The sequence below is a fragment of the Musca autumnalis genome, unplaced genomic scaffold, assembly GCF_047663935.1.
Source record: "Musca autumnalis isolate F117 unplaced genomic scaffold, ASM4766393v1 scaffold_5, whole genome shotgun sequence".
Classification (NCBI taxonomy): domain Eukaryota; kingdom Metazoa; phylum Arthropoda; class Insecta; order Diptera; family Muscidae; genus Musca; species Musca autumnalis.
In genome coordinates, this window is record NW_027412088.1 from 136,168,754 (window position 1) to 136,185,726 (window position 16,973).

At 34.2% G+C, this 16,973-nt stretch overlaps 1 protein-coding gene across 1 annotated transcript in view; it reads left to right on the forward strand.

Annotated features, from left to right (window-relative positions):
- The window catches only part of CCHa1-R (CCHamide-1 receptor), a 78,721-nt gene that overhangs the window by 8,598 nt on the left and 53,150 nt on the right, over positions 1–16,973 (forward strand). The window contains exons 2-4 of the mRNA XM_073988387.1: positions 14,901–15,127; positions 15,211–15,314; positions 15,493–15,705. Of these exons, the coding sequence (XP_073844488.1) occupies positions 14,901–15,127; positions 15,211–15,314; positions 15,493–15,705 (544 nt within the window). The remainder of the gene's footprint in view (positions 1–14,900; positions 15,128–15,210; positions 15,315–15,492; positions 15,706–16,973) is intronic.

A 16,973-nucleotide genomic window follows, 5' to 3' on the forward strand; every position in this document is an offset into this window, starting at 1 on the left:
TATTTCTTGATTTTATATAAAAGTTCTTGGCAACTTTTCCAGGTTTAGATTTGAACCCACGAACCTAATAAAGTGGATCAAACTGTAGGATTTACCGGAGTATTCCATTTTAATAAATTAAAGCAAAAAAACTGGGCAAAATTTGCATAGGTAGTTCCTTTTTATACCCTTAGCCTTTAGGCTAAAGAGGGTATTTACACTTTGATACGGCCAAAAATGTGCCTCATCGAAATAATGGTTTTAGACCCCAAGTATGTTTGTACGATATCCGTTTCAGACAATTTTGAGTCGATCTAGCAATGTCCGTCCGTCTGTCTGGCTGGCTGGTGCGCACGATAACTCTCGAACGGATCAATCGATTCGGTTCAAATTTTGGGTATCGAAATATTTTGTCCAGATTTGATTTAAGTTCGAAGATGGGCCATATCGGTCCACTCCTTCAGGTACCTCCCCCACAAAAGTTCAAAAATATTAGGAAAATTTTTCCGCACGATAATTCTTGAAGTTTCTCGGGGGAGGCTGTAATCCCTAGAGAACGCGTCGCAGGTGGCGGATAGCGAATGCTTCCCAGATATGGGTGGTAGGAGGGAAATGAAATACCTCCCGCGGACCAAACAGCCCGGAGAGTTTACTTCGAAAAAAAACACAGCAAAGAAGCGTCTGTACTCCAGAGGAGCGGCTTGTAATATAGAAGGAAAACTTTAAACCCTTCAGAAGGCAACGGAAAACCACTGAAGTATATTTCCTTGAAAACCAAACAATTTATGGATTTAAGAAATAACACATGGCCCTCAATCTCCGGTAATACGAGGGTGCTAAGAATACCCGGAGGTAAAACAAATCAAAGCCTAAACATTGGCACATGGAATGTACGGAGTCTCTATGAATCTGGTAAACTTGCGAATACCATATCTGAAATGGAAAGGTTAAATATTGATATCCTCGGAATAAGTGAGACATGGTGGCCCAATAACGGAGAATTTTCTTCTAGAAACATGAAAATCTACCACTCAGGTAATAGTAATCAAAATCATAGGAATGGAGTGGGAATAATCGTAAAGAATACAGTGGCGCAATGTATAACAGGTTTCATCCCGAAATCTGACCGATCTTTGCTTATAAAACTAAAATGCAAGCCTATTAATATAAATATTATTCAAATATATGCACCCACTGCTGATAAAAGCAATGTCGAAATTGAATTTTTCTACGAAGAAGTAGAGGATCTTTTAAAAATGACAAAGCCACACGAAATAACTATAATTCAAGGCGATTTTAATGCTAAAGTAGGGAGGGAAAGAGTTCCGGGAATTACAGGATTATACGGACTAGGTGAAAGGAACGAAAGAGGCGATAGGCTAGTTCAGTTCTGTCAAGAACACAAAATGAACATAGCTAATACAATGTTCTGTCTCCCCCCAAGAAGGCTGTACACTTGGAAATCACCCCAAGATAGAAGAGATCACATTGTACGTAATCAAATAGATTTTATTTTAATCAACTCGAGGTATGGGTCATCTGTTTTAAAAACCTCGACCTACCCGGGAGCAGACGTTCCATCAGACCACAATCTTCTGATGATGAAGTTGCGAACAAAGATTGCTGTAACGAAGAAAAGAAAATCTCGACGAAAGCTCGACGTGGAAAAACTTAACGATATCTCTCTGAAAACAAGCCTAAAAGACCGGATAAACCAGGAATTAAATGCAATCAATAGCGAAACCATTGAAGACATATGGAACGATGTCAAAAATAAACTCAAGCTCATAGCAGAAGACGCTCTAGGATATTATAAACGATCCAAAAACAAGGAATGGATGACACAAGATATATTAAATTTGATGGATCAGAGACGAAAATATAAAAATAATAATTATGAACTATATTGGGAGCTGAATAGAGAGATTCAAACATCTATACGCGTTGCAAAAAATGAATATTTAAAAAGCCAATGTCTGGAGATTGAAAGATTACAAAAACTTCACGACGATTTCAACCTCCATCGAAAATTAAAAGAAACTGCCGGAGCATACCGAAAAACGCCAGCGAATGTAATATATAATAAAAACAATAATCCCGTATTCGATATCAATGAAAGGAAAATTCTATGGCGAGACTACATAAAAGATGTTTTTACCGACGACAACAGATCAATCTTTGAACAGCACAACCAACAACCACTAACAGGAACAGCAATAAATAGAAGAGAGGTGGAAGCAGCAATAAAGTCGCTAAAAGATAAGAAAGCGTGTGGCCCAGATGAGATTCCCTCTGAAATCTTGAAATTGATTAATAATGACAATATAGATCTCTTAACAGAATTATTTAACAAGATATATGATACAGGTCAATATCCACAGGAATGGCTAAAATCAACTTTTATTACCATCCCCAAAAAATCTCACGCCAAATATTGCCATGAATTCAGACTAATTAGTCTTATGAGCCACGCATTAAAAATATTCCTTAGAATTATTCATTCAAGAATATATCCAAATTGCGAAAATGTAATGGGAACGTCCCAGTTCGGCTTCAAAGAAGGTATGGGAACCAGAGAGGCTCTGTTCTCCATACAAACTTTGATACAGAAATGTAGAAACGTCCAAAAGGATGTATTTCTATGTTTCATAGATTACGAAAAGGCCTTCGACAATGTCCGACACGATAAACTGATAGATATTCTGAAAACTTTAAACATACAGCAGAAAGAAATTCAATGTATAAAGAGCCTTTACTGGCATCAGATTGCTCAAATCGAGGTGAACGGAGAAATGACAGAATGTGTACCTATATCCAAAGGAGTCAGACAGGGATGTATACTGTCTCCCTTGCTTTTCAATATTTACTCTGAACAAATATTTCAAGAATCGGTCAACAGACTTCGATATGGTATAAATATAAGCGGTTCGATTTTAAACAACATTAGATATGCTGATGATACAACCTTAATGGCACATAGCATATCGCAACTTCAGAAACTTGTGGCTACCCTCGCAACTTGTAGTGAAAAGTATGGCCTAAACATTAATATCCAGAAAACCAAGTTTATGGTTATAAGCAAAAAGCAAGGACATAATAACTCAGTATTAAAAATTCATAATTTAAACGTAGAGAGAGTTAAGAGTTTTAAATATCTCGGAGCCACAATTACCGAGCAATGGGACTCGTCGAAGGAAATAAGATGCCGAATAGAATTGGCGAGGGATGCATTTTTGAAGTACAAGAGAGTTTTTACCAGCCATGACGTTAATCTTGACACGAAAACTCGATTTATTAAAGCATATGTCTGGTCAGTCCTACTGTACGCAATGGAAGTATGGACCGTAAAATCTACTGACATTAAAAAGCTAGAAGCTTTTGAAATATGGATATATAGGCGGATACTTAAAATTCCTTGGACTGCCCATGTTTCAAATGCTGAAGTATTGAGGAAAATGCATTGCGAAAGAGAACTAATATCAAACATAAAAAGGAGAAAAACTGCGTATTTGGGTCATATCATGAGGAACCAAAAATATAAATTATTACAAAACATAACCCGCATAAAAATTGAAGGAAACCCGATTAGAGGAAGGAAGGAATTAACATGGCTTGATAACATCAAAGAATGGACTGGTATTCGAGATGAGACAAACTTATTCAGCATGGCGAGACACAGAGAAGGATTTGCGGATTTAATAAATAATTTATGAAATCAAATTATGTACAATTTTGAAATGTAACTAAATTGTATTGGTCGCTAATATTCGGAAAACGAATTTGCAAATAAAGAAGAAGAATTCTTGAAGTAAGTAACCGAATTAGTCCATACTTTGCACATCGTGACATTTCTACCGACATAGATGAGGTTCCAATATGGACCCTATTGGACCACTCTTTCGGGTACCTCCAAAACAAAATTTTGCTTAAGTGCAGTTTTAGGCCTGCTCTCGAATCGCTTTGATTTCAGCCACTTGTATTCACTACCCCCATTACGACGATATAATTTTTTCAGGAGCAAGTCTGCAAACTGCAAACCACCCATATAATACCATGTGTCGTAGTTGGAGCGCACGATAACTCTCGAACGGATCAACATATTTGGTTCAAATTTTGGGTATTTCAATATTTTGTCCAAACTTAGTTTAAATTCGAAGATAGACCATATCGGTCCACTCCTTCCGGTACCTCCCCCACAAAGGTCCAAAAATTTTCGCCAGGATTGTGGACATGATAACTCTAGGAGGGAGTAACCGAATTGAGCCAAACTTTGCTATTGGTAATATTACTTTCAGGCATAGATCGGGTTCTAATATGGACTATATCGGTCCACTCATTTGGGTACCTCCCACACAAAATTTGGAAAAAGTATAGTTTAACAACTCCTCTCTGATCTTATTAATTTGTGATGCAGCTGGTTGCACTTGCGGCCCCTGTTACGACGTTGTAATTTTTTTTTTCGTGGGCAAGTCCATACTTCCTGAGATAATGACCCAAAAAGGTTCAGAAAATCCTACCGGCACCACCTAAACTGACTAATGTATAAAATAATCCTTTAAGAGAGAAATCGATTTAGCTCAAACTTTGTAAATAGAAAAGTAAAATTGTAATATATTTAATTTCAGAAAATTAAGTAGGTACAACATTTTTAATTATATAGTATTTTATATTATATAGTCTGTAAGGAAAATATCCATATACTAATAAAGAAAAAAATTATTTCCTACAGATTTGTATTTGGTCCGAATATGTACTACATCGGATCACTCCTACGGGTACACCCTACCCAAAGTTTGGACAAACTGCAGTCGTCTTGGATCATTCTGAATTTTGTTGCAACATGTAGTTTTTTGCGGCCCTTTCCATCCTGGAAAATTTTCCCAACAGCTAAAAAACCTACAGAAGTATTGTGTTAACTTTTTTTCTTCGGGCACGTGGCTGAGGGTATATCTCTGTCGGCTCAGCTGACTGATACTTTCTTACTTGTTTCAATTTTATTTGATTCAAACCTATTCAGATGAGCCAAAAAATTTAGCACTTTTTTGGTACATTTTTATTATAACAGGCACTTTTCCGAAAATATAGCAACATCGTCGTTGTGATTTTTTTGTGAATGTTGGCATAGTATTGCACTTTCAAAAACTATATAGTATGGACCTGTAACTCAAACACAGCTGAAGATACCTAAAGATATACAAAGAAAAACGTATTCAGATGAGCGGGGGTGTATATATTAAGGCGGCCCAAAAAACGGCAAAGTTTTTTTTGAAACGCCTACCCCCTATTTTTCCATTTGATCCAAACACCTTATATATGAAATTTTATGACGATCGGTTAACGATAACTCGTGCCACCAGATGGATCTTTGTTTCTACAGTAATTTATATGGGGCCAAAGGTGCGAAAATTCTATAAAATCCGCATTTAATGTCCCATAGATGAAAAATTTTTACCAGTTCATTGTTGGGGCTAAAAAACGAATCCTGCAAAAACTTGTGAAAATAGGATCACATTTCGGTATACCTATATAGGGCTCAAAATAACTACAAAATTTCAAAAAAAAATCGGATTTTGGTATTGCTCCGATAGCTATTCGCTTTTTTGGAAATTTTTTTGGTAGGATTAGTTTTTTAGCCACAACAAGGAATTGGTAAAAATTGTTCTTCGATTGGACCACAAATGCGGATTTTAAAGAATTTTCGCAAGTTTGGCCCCATACAAATTACTGTGGAAACAGAGATCCATCTGGAGGCACGGGTTAACGTTGATAGATCGCCATAAAATTTCATATATAAGGTTTGTAGATAAAATGGAAAAAATTAGGGGTTGGGCGTTTCAAAAAATAAAACACTTTGTCGTTTTTTGGGCTGCCCTAATGTGTATACCTTCGTTAGCATAAAGTCTGAGGGTGTAATAAATTTGTTTTTAAACAAAAAAACCAAAAATTTTCTTTAGATATTTAGAAATACATACATGTATGTATGTTAAAATATTTTTAATATTTGTTAAAGATTTAAATAATAAATCCTCATATAGTTATTTGTAAGTGAATGAATTTTTTTAATCCTTATGGAATTTGAATATTTTTAATACCCTCCTAATAATACAAAGAAAAGTATTTAATCCTACCGCATGCATCCTTTATTTGTCTTAATTAATATTTATTTATGTCATACAATTTGAAATTATTTGAGTTTTGTACAAATCTGCCTATCAATCAGTTGTCCAGTTAGATTTATTGTCCATTCATTTATTAGTCTACGATTCTTTTGGCCTTTCTTCTTCATTATAGCCATTTTACTATAAAGTGATAATATGTTCAATATGTCTTTATTACGAAAGCATTCTTAGGGCGTAGTTAATATGGAGAGCATTTAGCTTTAATGAAGATTTATGACAATTGGAAACATAATGAAGCAAATAAATGTTCTTAGCCAATGTTATGTTGTATATACGATATGTATGTTACAGTTTATATTATGTGAAAATAAATACCATAATGAATGTATTTGAGATGTATAACACAAATATTAAGGGCGGACGGACATAAGTAAGCTGTATGGCATTCTAACTGAAGTCATAAAATGTGGTTCTGGCAATTGAAATAATATGGGTAATTTTCTAAAAAAAATTACAGGACAAATGAAATTATTTTACTTGTTGCAATATCGGAAAAGTTTGCAAATTTTTACAAATTAAAAAAGAATAATTCTTATTGGGCCACAATTAGTTTCAACACAAATACAATTGAGAACCGTGCGCATATTAACATGATTTTGTATATTTATACCCTTCTCCACAAAGCGGAAAGGCCATTATTATAAGTTTCGTCGTAGACCCCCATGTGGTATACCATTTTTCTACGAGATAATGGGATTTAGCGATCACGAAATTTTGTATGAAGTTGGGTTCTGACCAGAGTAGAATTGATTAGTTAATGGTGATGATAGTAAAATATTTAGAGGTGAAATGGACAAATACAAAATTTTTACCCAATTTTGTAGCTGCTCTATAGTCCGATAGCCTCGAAATTTTGAGTATGGTTTGAGTTTATGACAAAGAAAAAGCATGCAATTTAACATCCCAGCAAAATTTGAAGAAAGGGGTTCTATGCGATGACGTGATTTCATGGCATATTTTGCATTGGTTCAAAGCAAGTCGTGAAAGATTTAACATCCCAGCAAAATTTGAAGAAAGGGGTTCTATGCGATGACGTGATTTCATGGCATATTTTGCATTGGTTCAAAGCAAGTCGTGAAAGATCCGATCTTTTCATTAGCATTTAATCCCATGCAAAGAAAGTCGTGAAAGATCCGATCTTTTCATCAGCATTTGAATCATTTGTACAGATCACTATAAACAAACAAGTCGATTTGTACATCCCCACAAGTAGTGACATCAAAACAAAAGAGTATACATTTCCAAAATTTTTGTTATAAAATTACAAAATTACAAATTAAATGTAGGTTCACTAACTAGAAATTCTTAAAGGAGTGCTGTTGGAGTCCATGTCGAAATCTGAACTGGTGATGAGAAGATAATAGAAAAGCGTTTGTAAAATGAAACAAAATCAGTGGCTAAGAGTGGACGAAGTAAACTCTGTTGCGGCGCAGCGGCGGTGATTAAATTTGAAATTTTGGGTGTAAACTTTATGCTGATAAATTAGTTCTAGTTATTTCATGAATTAGTTTGAATTGAATACATTTTAATCGCATGCGGATGCGATCCAAGGAATGGCATCTTTTTCTCACATTTTAACAGCATCAATGGAGTACTGAAAAAGGCACTACAATTCCTTACATTTTAAGTGCATTTGGAAGAGATCCAGCGAGTTACATTCATTTCTAACATTTAAATTGCATCCGGATGCAGTTCAAGGGAGTGGTGAATAATGCACTCCGTTCGATACATTTTATAAACAGTTGCCTTGAGACCCCTACAAGCCAGTTTGTAGATACCTACAAGCATAATTTTTTCAAAGACAAAAAAGTGCATCAATTTCTAATATGTTGCCATAAAATAAAAAAATAAAAACTCAAGTTGGAAACATTTTTGCGATAACTCATGAGAAGAAAATTTCCTAAGTCAGTTGTTACACGTAAAAAGGTTGCCATGAAGTAAATTGAGTTTTTTGGAAATAGGAGGAAGGAAAGAGTATAGAGCAGGTCTATTCCCTCCACTCTCTCCTAAAAACTCAATTTACTTTACCGAAAATTTTGTACGTGTGACTACTGAATAATGGAGTGCAGTTGGAGTACATGTCAAAATCCCAAGTGGTGATGGGAAGACAATATAAGAACCCCTTTAGCAGATGAAGCAAGAATGTTTCAGCTTGGATTAAATAGAGAGAGGAGGAAACAAAGCATTATGATTTGGTTGTAAATAATTCTCATATACACTTTCTACAAAACTTTGATATAAGTGTCACGTATAATATTTAGAGTATCGACAAACACAACATATGTTCAGGTTTTGCCAACCCTTCAAACATTAGGGAGTGAGTTTCTCACTTCCTCTACAAAAATTAATCGCATTCTGAACTTCTATTCTATAAAATATAGATCCTGGGAAGTGAAATGAAAAAGCAATATACTAACCACCACGCAACATAAGGGATAATTAAAGTCATAACAAAGCAGAAAAGAAAACAAAACAAAGGAAAGAAATAAAAAACAAAGAGGAATAAAAACGAAAATAATTTTATTTTTTTTCGTCTGATAAAAAGACTCACTAAAGACTCATAAACGATTATAAACATAACTCAAAAAAGACTAGAAAAAGAGTCCCAACTTAATCAACAAATCACCAATAAATGATTAAAATACGGGTCGAAAAAGACTTTACATACCATCAGAAAATGGTCGAAAATGACCCTAAACTAATGCAGAGGAGTCGCCCAAGGTTACGTTTTTCTCCCGACAAGAGAGTCTTTTATGATCAGAAAATGCGCTCATATTCCAGCTTTTTAATCGCACACTCGGATCAAAAAGGACTCGATTTGATTAAAAAATTCAAAAAATGCTGCCTGGGACAAACATGTTCATAGTTCCCAACATACTTTCAGCCTTATTTAATAAAATATACAAAAAATAATTTGTATAAACGTATTCTACAATTACACGGATAAGCTTATAATTAGCATACACATTCAATATTTTCAAGAGAATCAAGTTTCGTTTATTTTCCAGTTGCTACACAAGCATTTACAATTCTAATATAATATTTTCTAAAGTAATGTTGGTTTGTTGGGTTGTCTTTTATAATAAAAACAATTTGTTACTGAAAATTGTCATTTCATTGTGTGATATAGAAATATAAATGTGGTAGATCCTATATGTATGTATGTATTTAAGTCGCTGTTTTATCTTGTCTAATTATAAAGGAAGGATCATACTTTCGGTTTTGGCGCTTTGTAAGAAAATTCTGAATAACGCAATTAAAAGAAGAAGTAGACAATGATTGAGATTTAAAATTTGAAATGACATACATAATATACAATAACATACATATGATCAAATAAAAACGCTTTTTTTAAAGAAATCAGCTAAATATTGCAATAATGTACTGTCGTCAAGACCTAACGACAACTTTTTTTTGGTTGTTAACTTAACAATAATTTTCGGTAATTAACGACAAAATTTACCGACAAAAATTGTTAAAATTGGTTACAGAATAGCACTTACCCAAAATTATCGTTAACTACCGACAATCGTCGTTAATTCTGTCGTTAAGGGGTTACAGAATTGCACTACAGATAGACCTATGGTTTAACAAAGTAAATTGTGTTTGTTATTTCCTTTAAATTATGTTGTTTACTTTTATAACAAATGTCATACAAAAATATACATGCGGAGTAAACGGAAAAACTAAAAGTATTGTTTAAGATGAGAAGCATAACTATTGTGTCATAAATATAGTGTCAGCACATACGGTTTGTGTAATATAGTATTTAGCAAACGGAACTACTGTTCCGTTAACGTTAAGGGTTTGAAAACGATATTACCTGGTTGGTTTGCAACGATTTTGCAGAGAGCTTACTATGAAGCGCGCCTTTCAACGATCCGATAGAAAGTGAAGAAGATGATGAGAGGTGGGTAAAATGTCAAAAACTTAAGGAAACGATTATAGTTAAAATTTGCATTGTCAATGTTATAAGGATATATAATATTGAGGAGTATGCAGAAACATTTGGCGGCCACTTTTCAACATCATAAGGATACAAATTATATAAATTTTTTTTACTTGTTTTTAATTCATTTTTTCAAAAATTAGGGATCCTGCGGTAAAAATAGCCATTAGGGACCATTTTATTAGCTGGACCAGTAGGGACCCAGCCACATATATAAAATGTATTGTACATTTAATTTACTTAAAAACCCAATTACTTTAAGAAAACACAAAACACCGATTTGATCACTCACTTTACCGTTTTTAGAAAACCGAAGAAAAAAGTACAAAAATAATTCATACCATTTTTTCTTTTCCTCTTCGCTTGCTAGTTTGGTTAACTGTTACAGAAAAAATGACTGCTTGTGAAAAAAATCGCAACAACAACAACAAAGCACGAAAAACACGCTTTTGGCCGCATACCGCATACACATCAGCAAAGCAAGGACAAAATTGTTTACCCTCCCGTCTTTGCTTCTGCGTCTTCTCTTTGGCAAAACTCTTCTCTCCACCAATAAAAAATATGTTCTAACATAAACAAGTGCGAAAAGGCTATAGTCGGACGGGGCCGACTATGTGATACCCTACACCACTACACCTGTGCATAAGCTTTTCAATCGTAAACATTTTTTTAGGAGGATACTAAAGTTTTCACCTATCTGGCTTTTATACCAAATGACTTAAGGCGAACTGAACCAAAATAATTTATATTTAATTTTATATTTGACTTCTGCTGACAACTACTTGGTTCAGATTGAAAGCATTGCTGGTCTTCTTGATTAATCTTTAATACAACAAATAGAAGCAGAAGTGTTTGCCATTAAAGTGAAAACTTCAAAATATTATAATATTTAACCATAAATGCCACATTTTGTATTAATTTAAAACTCATGTGGTTCAGTTTCATTATCAAGCTCTCTCTCCTTGGAATATGTCCAACAGAAGCAGAAATATCTGACATGGAAATAAAATTCCATAAATTTGAAATTGGGATATCCCAGAGTCTTTTTCAACATCACAATCATTTCACCAATTTTGGTAAAGCAATTGGGAAAATTTTAAAGCTCAGATTGTATTCCTTGTTGAAACGCATCCAACCAAAGTTGAGATACTCGTCAGTACAATTCAAATAAAAACGGGAAAGTGGGATGTGCGCCAACCTATTTTGCATAAAGGTGATATTTTCCTCTTCGATTGACCGGCTTTCCTTTTGGAATAGGAATACTAAAAGCGGAGATATTCGCATAAGAATAAAACTTTGAATTATTGTCCACATATGTTTTATGCCCATTCCGACTCTTGAATATTATTCGATTATCATCAAACTCAATATGCTTCTTCATCTCTGGGAGCCCCATTAACCCTCGTGACGATCCGATGAAAATTGCGACCTGTAGCATGATTATGCAGGTGAGCCAAGGCTATAGTCGGGTCGGGGCCGACTATGTGATACCCTACACCACTACCACTGTGAATTAGCTTTGACTGGTAAAATTCAAAATATTAAATTGAGAAAGCTTAGCGCCTTTCCTCTGAATGTCTTCATTAATACAGGTCAATTTTGTTGAAACGCATTAAAGTGCATCGTCAGTACAACTCAAATAAAAAAATGGAAAAGTGGGATGTACGCCAACCATCAATAGGCTTCTTTCTCTGTGAGACCCCCATCAACCCCCAAAATTTCGTGAGGATTCGTTCAAAATTCCGACCTGTAATGTGATTGCACAAAACATGGAAAAAGGGATGCATTACCGACTATTGCGATATCTTTGTTTTTTGACCACCTATGACAAACTACTTCACATCGTTGTAAAGGTGATATTTCTACTTTCCTTGCCAGTTTTTTTTTTTTTTCAATATACCTCTTACAGAAGAGAGATATTCGCTTTGAAATAAAACGTTGGCCTTTTCTCCAAATAAGTTTTTTTCACATTCCGACCACTGAATAATATCCGACCATTACCAAAATCAATAGGCTTCTTCCCCTGTGGGACCCCCATTAACCCCCAAAATTTCGTGACGATCCGATCAAAATTGCGACCTGTAGCGCGATTTCGAAAAAATTGAAAAATGGTATATACTCGTATTACCGACTATTGCGATATCTCCGTTATTTGGCCACCTACGCCAACCGGCTTTACATCATTGTAAAGATGGGATTCTCTACTTTCATCGTCAGACATTGCTTTTGGAAGGTTCCCAATCAAAGCAGTGATATTCGTCATTATAATTAAAATCGCAAAAACGAAAAGATGGGTTTCATTAGACACTATTGCAATATATTCGTTAACATCTTTAACATCTTTAGAAAGGTGATATTTTCTACTTTCATTGTCAGATTTTACCTTTAGTATACCTCTTATAGAAGCTGAAAAACGTTGACTTTTTCTCCAAATAAGTTTTTTGCTCATTCCGACCCCTATATATTATCCGACCATCACCAAAATCAATCTTCCCCTCCTGGACCCCCATTAACCACCAAAATTTTGTGACGATCCGATCAAAATTTCGACCTGTAGCGTGATTTCTACAAAACTGTTTGGCCAAAACCAACTTATAATACCCTCCCCACATAGTGGTGTAGGGTATAAAAATGCAATTTTTCATTTTTTTTTTGGTAAAATAACAAAAGTTTCACACTGGTATAAAGGAAAAATTATATTGACAAATTTTAAAACATTAAGAAAAAATAGTAATTATTCGAGTTCCACTAACAAATAGGACTTAAAATTATTGTAATTAATCATAGTTTAATAAAAAAAGTCAAGAGCATCGAAGAGTACAATCATTGATTTTAAATATTAAATGTTGAAAATTTCACCCAAGCCCACTGTGCAAAATCTTTTTCTATTTTTTATTAGATAGATAAAGAAACAATAATTCAAAAAAAATTATGTGGAGCAGTATTAAAGAAATTATGAGCATTTCTTTATAGGGTCTCCGTCGAATATTTCCATTTCAATGAACGCCGATTCACTCATTCACCCGATTTATTTATAAAAATATATACAACAAGTCTACAAGAAAAGACTAACAAATTAATTATGAAATTATTTGAGTTACCTATAATCAACGAAATGGATAAGTACAAGATGATTAATAGAACTTCAGTCCCCCCAAAAATATATGGATTACCCAAAATCCATAAGGAGGGAACCCCTTTACGTCCAATATGCTCATTCGTAAATTCTCCGACCTACGAGTTATCGAGATATATGGCAAATATCCTTAAGGTCTTAACAAGTGATTCCAAATATAACGTAAAAGATTCGATCGAGTTCGAATCAAGGACAAACAAACAACAAATTGAAGATGACGAAATCTTAATATCGTTTGATGTTGTTTCCTAAGGAGCATACAAATATTCCAATGAATCTTTTCATTGATATCTTAACGATATGTATAAAGGACGCAAGATATTTTGTATGTAAAGAGAAAGTATTTGAACAATTAAAAGGTATGCCAATGGGATCTCCTATTTCCCCCATCATTGCAGACATTGTAATGGAAAAACTACTTGACGACGCAATGAGTAAACTGATTACTAAACCTAGGATACTAACAAAATATGTCGACGACATAGACTGTATAATAATCAGACAAAACAACCGATTGTTAATGGACTGGTACCAAAAGCCCACGGCCTCCGGGCGAATTATTAACTACCACTCGAAACATCCGCGTAGAATCAAAATAAATACGGCAACAAATTTTATCCAAAGAGTGTTGAATATCAGTGATGAGAAATTCCATTCTAAAAACAAAATCAAAATAAGATCTATCCTAAAAATTAATAACTTCCCAAATAATACCATCAATGAATTGTTCAAAAACGCAGAACGCAGTAAACCAGATCAAGCAATTCAAAATACGGAAAAGACATATAAGAGAGCAACATACATACCAGGTTTTTCAGAGAGATTTTCTTCCTCTAACATGTAGAACAAAGAAAAATATCAACTAGCATTCAAAAGCAGCAACACCAATAACAATTTCTTCAGCCGAACGAAGTCGAAAATACCCCATGAAGACAAATCAAATCTAGTCTATAAAATTAAATGCAATGGTGACGGGTCCAATGTATATCCAAAGACATATGTTGGTACAACACGATCGAAGTTGAAAATTAGACTCAGTTCTCATAAGTCGGATCAGAAGGCGAAAATAAACCATTAGAACAAAAAACAGCTCTTGCTGCCCATTGTATGCAAGAAGCACATACAGCTAATTTCAAAGACGTGGAAATTCTAGCACAAGAAAATAATCAAAAACGTAGATACATGCTCGAGATGTTACACATTGTAAATGTTCCAACTAAACAAAGAATGAATTATAAGTCAGACACCGAACACTGTGCTCAGATATACAGGAATGTCATTGAAAAGCACAAGAAAATTTAGTTGGAAAATTCTTGTCAACAAAAGAGGATGTAATAAGCTGTGGAGTTAACAAAACCAAGTAATTATTATTGGAACTTTTGTTTTATAATTTTGTAAAAATATGTAATTGTTTTTTAAAGCAATAATTCCCTGATGATGACTATCGATGATAGTCGAAATATCGGAAAAATAAATCAACATTAAAAAACAAACTTGGTCTGTTTTTTATTTATTCTGACCTCAAGCCAAATGAATAGAAACAGGAGATACTGATCAAAGGTCAACTAAAATCATACGAACAAAAAAATATACATTCATAAAGGACTTTCTCCATCGAATTGAACGATTTTAAAAAATATATTTTCATATTTTTCAGCTACATTTTCTCGTTGGCCCTAGCCGATTTATTGGTGATAGTAACAACAGTTCCGCTAACATCTACTGTCTATACCGTGGACACCTGGCCGTGGGGAAGTTTACTCTGTACTCTTTCCGAATTTTTCAAAGATGTGTCTATTGGTGTATCAGTTTTTACCTTAACGGCTTTATCGGGAGATCGATATTTTGCCATTGTTGATCCGTTGAGAAAATTCCATGCTCATGGTAAGTTTTCAAACAACTAATTGCACGTTTCGATTAATTGCATTTGTTTATATGTATTTTACAACTTCAACACTCGCGTGCAGGTGGTGGAAAACGAGCAACACGCCTGACTATAGCCATCGCTGTATCGATATGGCTTTTAGCCATAATTTGTGGCTTACCGGCTTTAATTGGCACATACGTTAAGGTAAGCAAATGTCACAACGTTAATACGAATATATCCGCCATGTTATCGCGTCTCTGATATCAATGAAATGCTAAAAATTTGAATTTTTAATTTATTTGCTTCATTTAAATTAATGCGTTTGTCCAACCACCCACAAATAAATTACTGTGGGTGTTTTCCCTTTTTTGTGTTATTCCAGGAGGTGGCTGTTAACAGCAACAAATCGTTTTCTTTCTGCTATCCATTTCCCGAAGAATGGGGCTGGGAGTATGCCAAGCTGATGGTATTGCTGCGGTTCCTTGTCTACTATGCCATACCGCTGGTTATTATTGGCGTTTTTTATGTCCTAATAGCACGACATTTAATGTACGCCGCAAATGTTCCTGGTGAAATGCAAGGTGCTGTTCGTCAGGTAAATATTTACAATGATGACATCAAATTTATTTAAACAGATTGAATTACATTACCCAGAGAAATATTTGATGCCAACGAAGTTGCCTAAACTACATTTTGCGGATAAAAGTTTTAATTGAAGGACAAAAGAAGGAGGAGCTATAGGGTTATAAATCTAATGTGATGATAAACCCCATGGAATCCCGCACCTTCTATCCAAAATGGAACTATTTATTTTGCTGGGTTTTTAATACGACTCCTACCTCACATAATTTATCATTTCTAATGTATGTATGTATGTGCATAAATACACCCACCATCATTTGTTAGCATTTTTTCATTCGCAGTTTAAATTGTAAGCAGAGTCAGTTGCACGAAATTTAACATTAAATTGCCGAAATGGCAAAGGGCAAAAAATGGATAACGACCAAAAAGATCAAATCGTTTTATTTTTGCCACTACGTACAATTCTTGTGAAATTCTTTGTTGTTTTCGTAAATAAAAACAAACAACATTTCAGATGAGCTACAAGCTAATTATAATAATATTAAATTGTAAAAAAAAAAATCCGGAATTACAATTATGTTAAAAATTCAACCAGTATCATCATCAATGTTTGAACATACTTACATACGTATTAGGCAAAGTGTATGATGTAAGTCAAGGTTCACTTGGTAAGATTACCCAGGAGGCGAATTCAGACCTTATTCTTCTGTTGATGTCAAAAGTTTTTTTTTTTTTTAGCGAGGAACGAAATATTATTGGCAAAATTCAAATTTAGATGTTGTGTTGTTATATTTTACGTTTTAACCGAAATTTTCTGGCCGAATTAGCTATAATTTGGTATACGAGGTTCGAAGTGGTCAATAACGAACGGCGTGACAAAATATTATAATATTGATGTATTATTGCATTTTTATTCATAACTAGCAAAGTGCCCGCTACTTCGTATGCGGAAAGGATATAAAAAACAAATAAACAATATATAATGTACTTATACCAATTTTAATCAAAATTTATTGTTATTTTAGTACTGTTCGTACCGCTTTAGTTCGATTTTCATGTTAACAGCGAGACCAACATTGCACACCAATACTCACACTAAATCCAAAAAATACAGATTCCAGCACTATCCCTACACCCAATAGTACGATTTTCCAAAACTATCTCAATCCTTCACTTCACCAGTAACCTTAATTCCAAAAAACAGGATTCCAGCGTTATCGGTACACTCAAATTATACTATTTGGTATATTTGTGGCCATAAGTACGAATTTCAAAAACTAC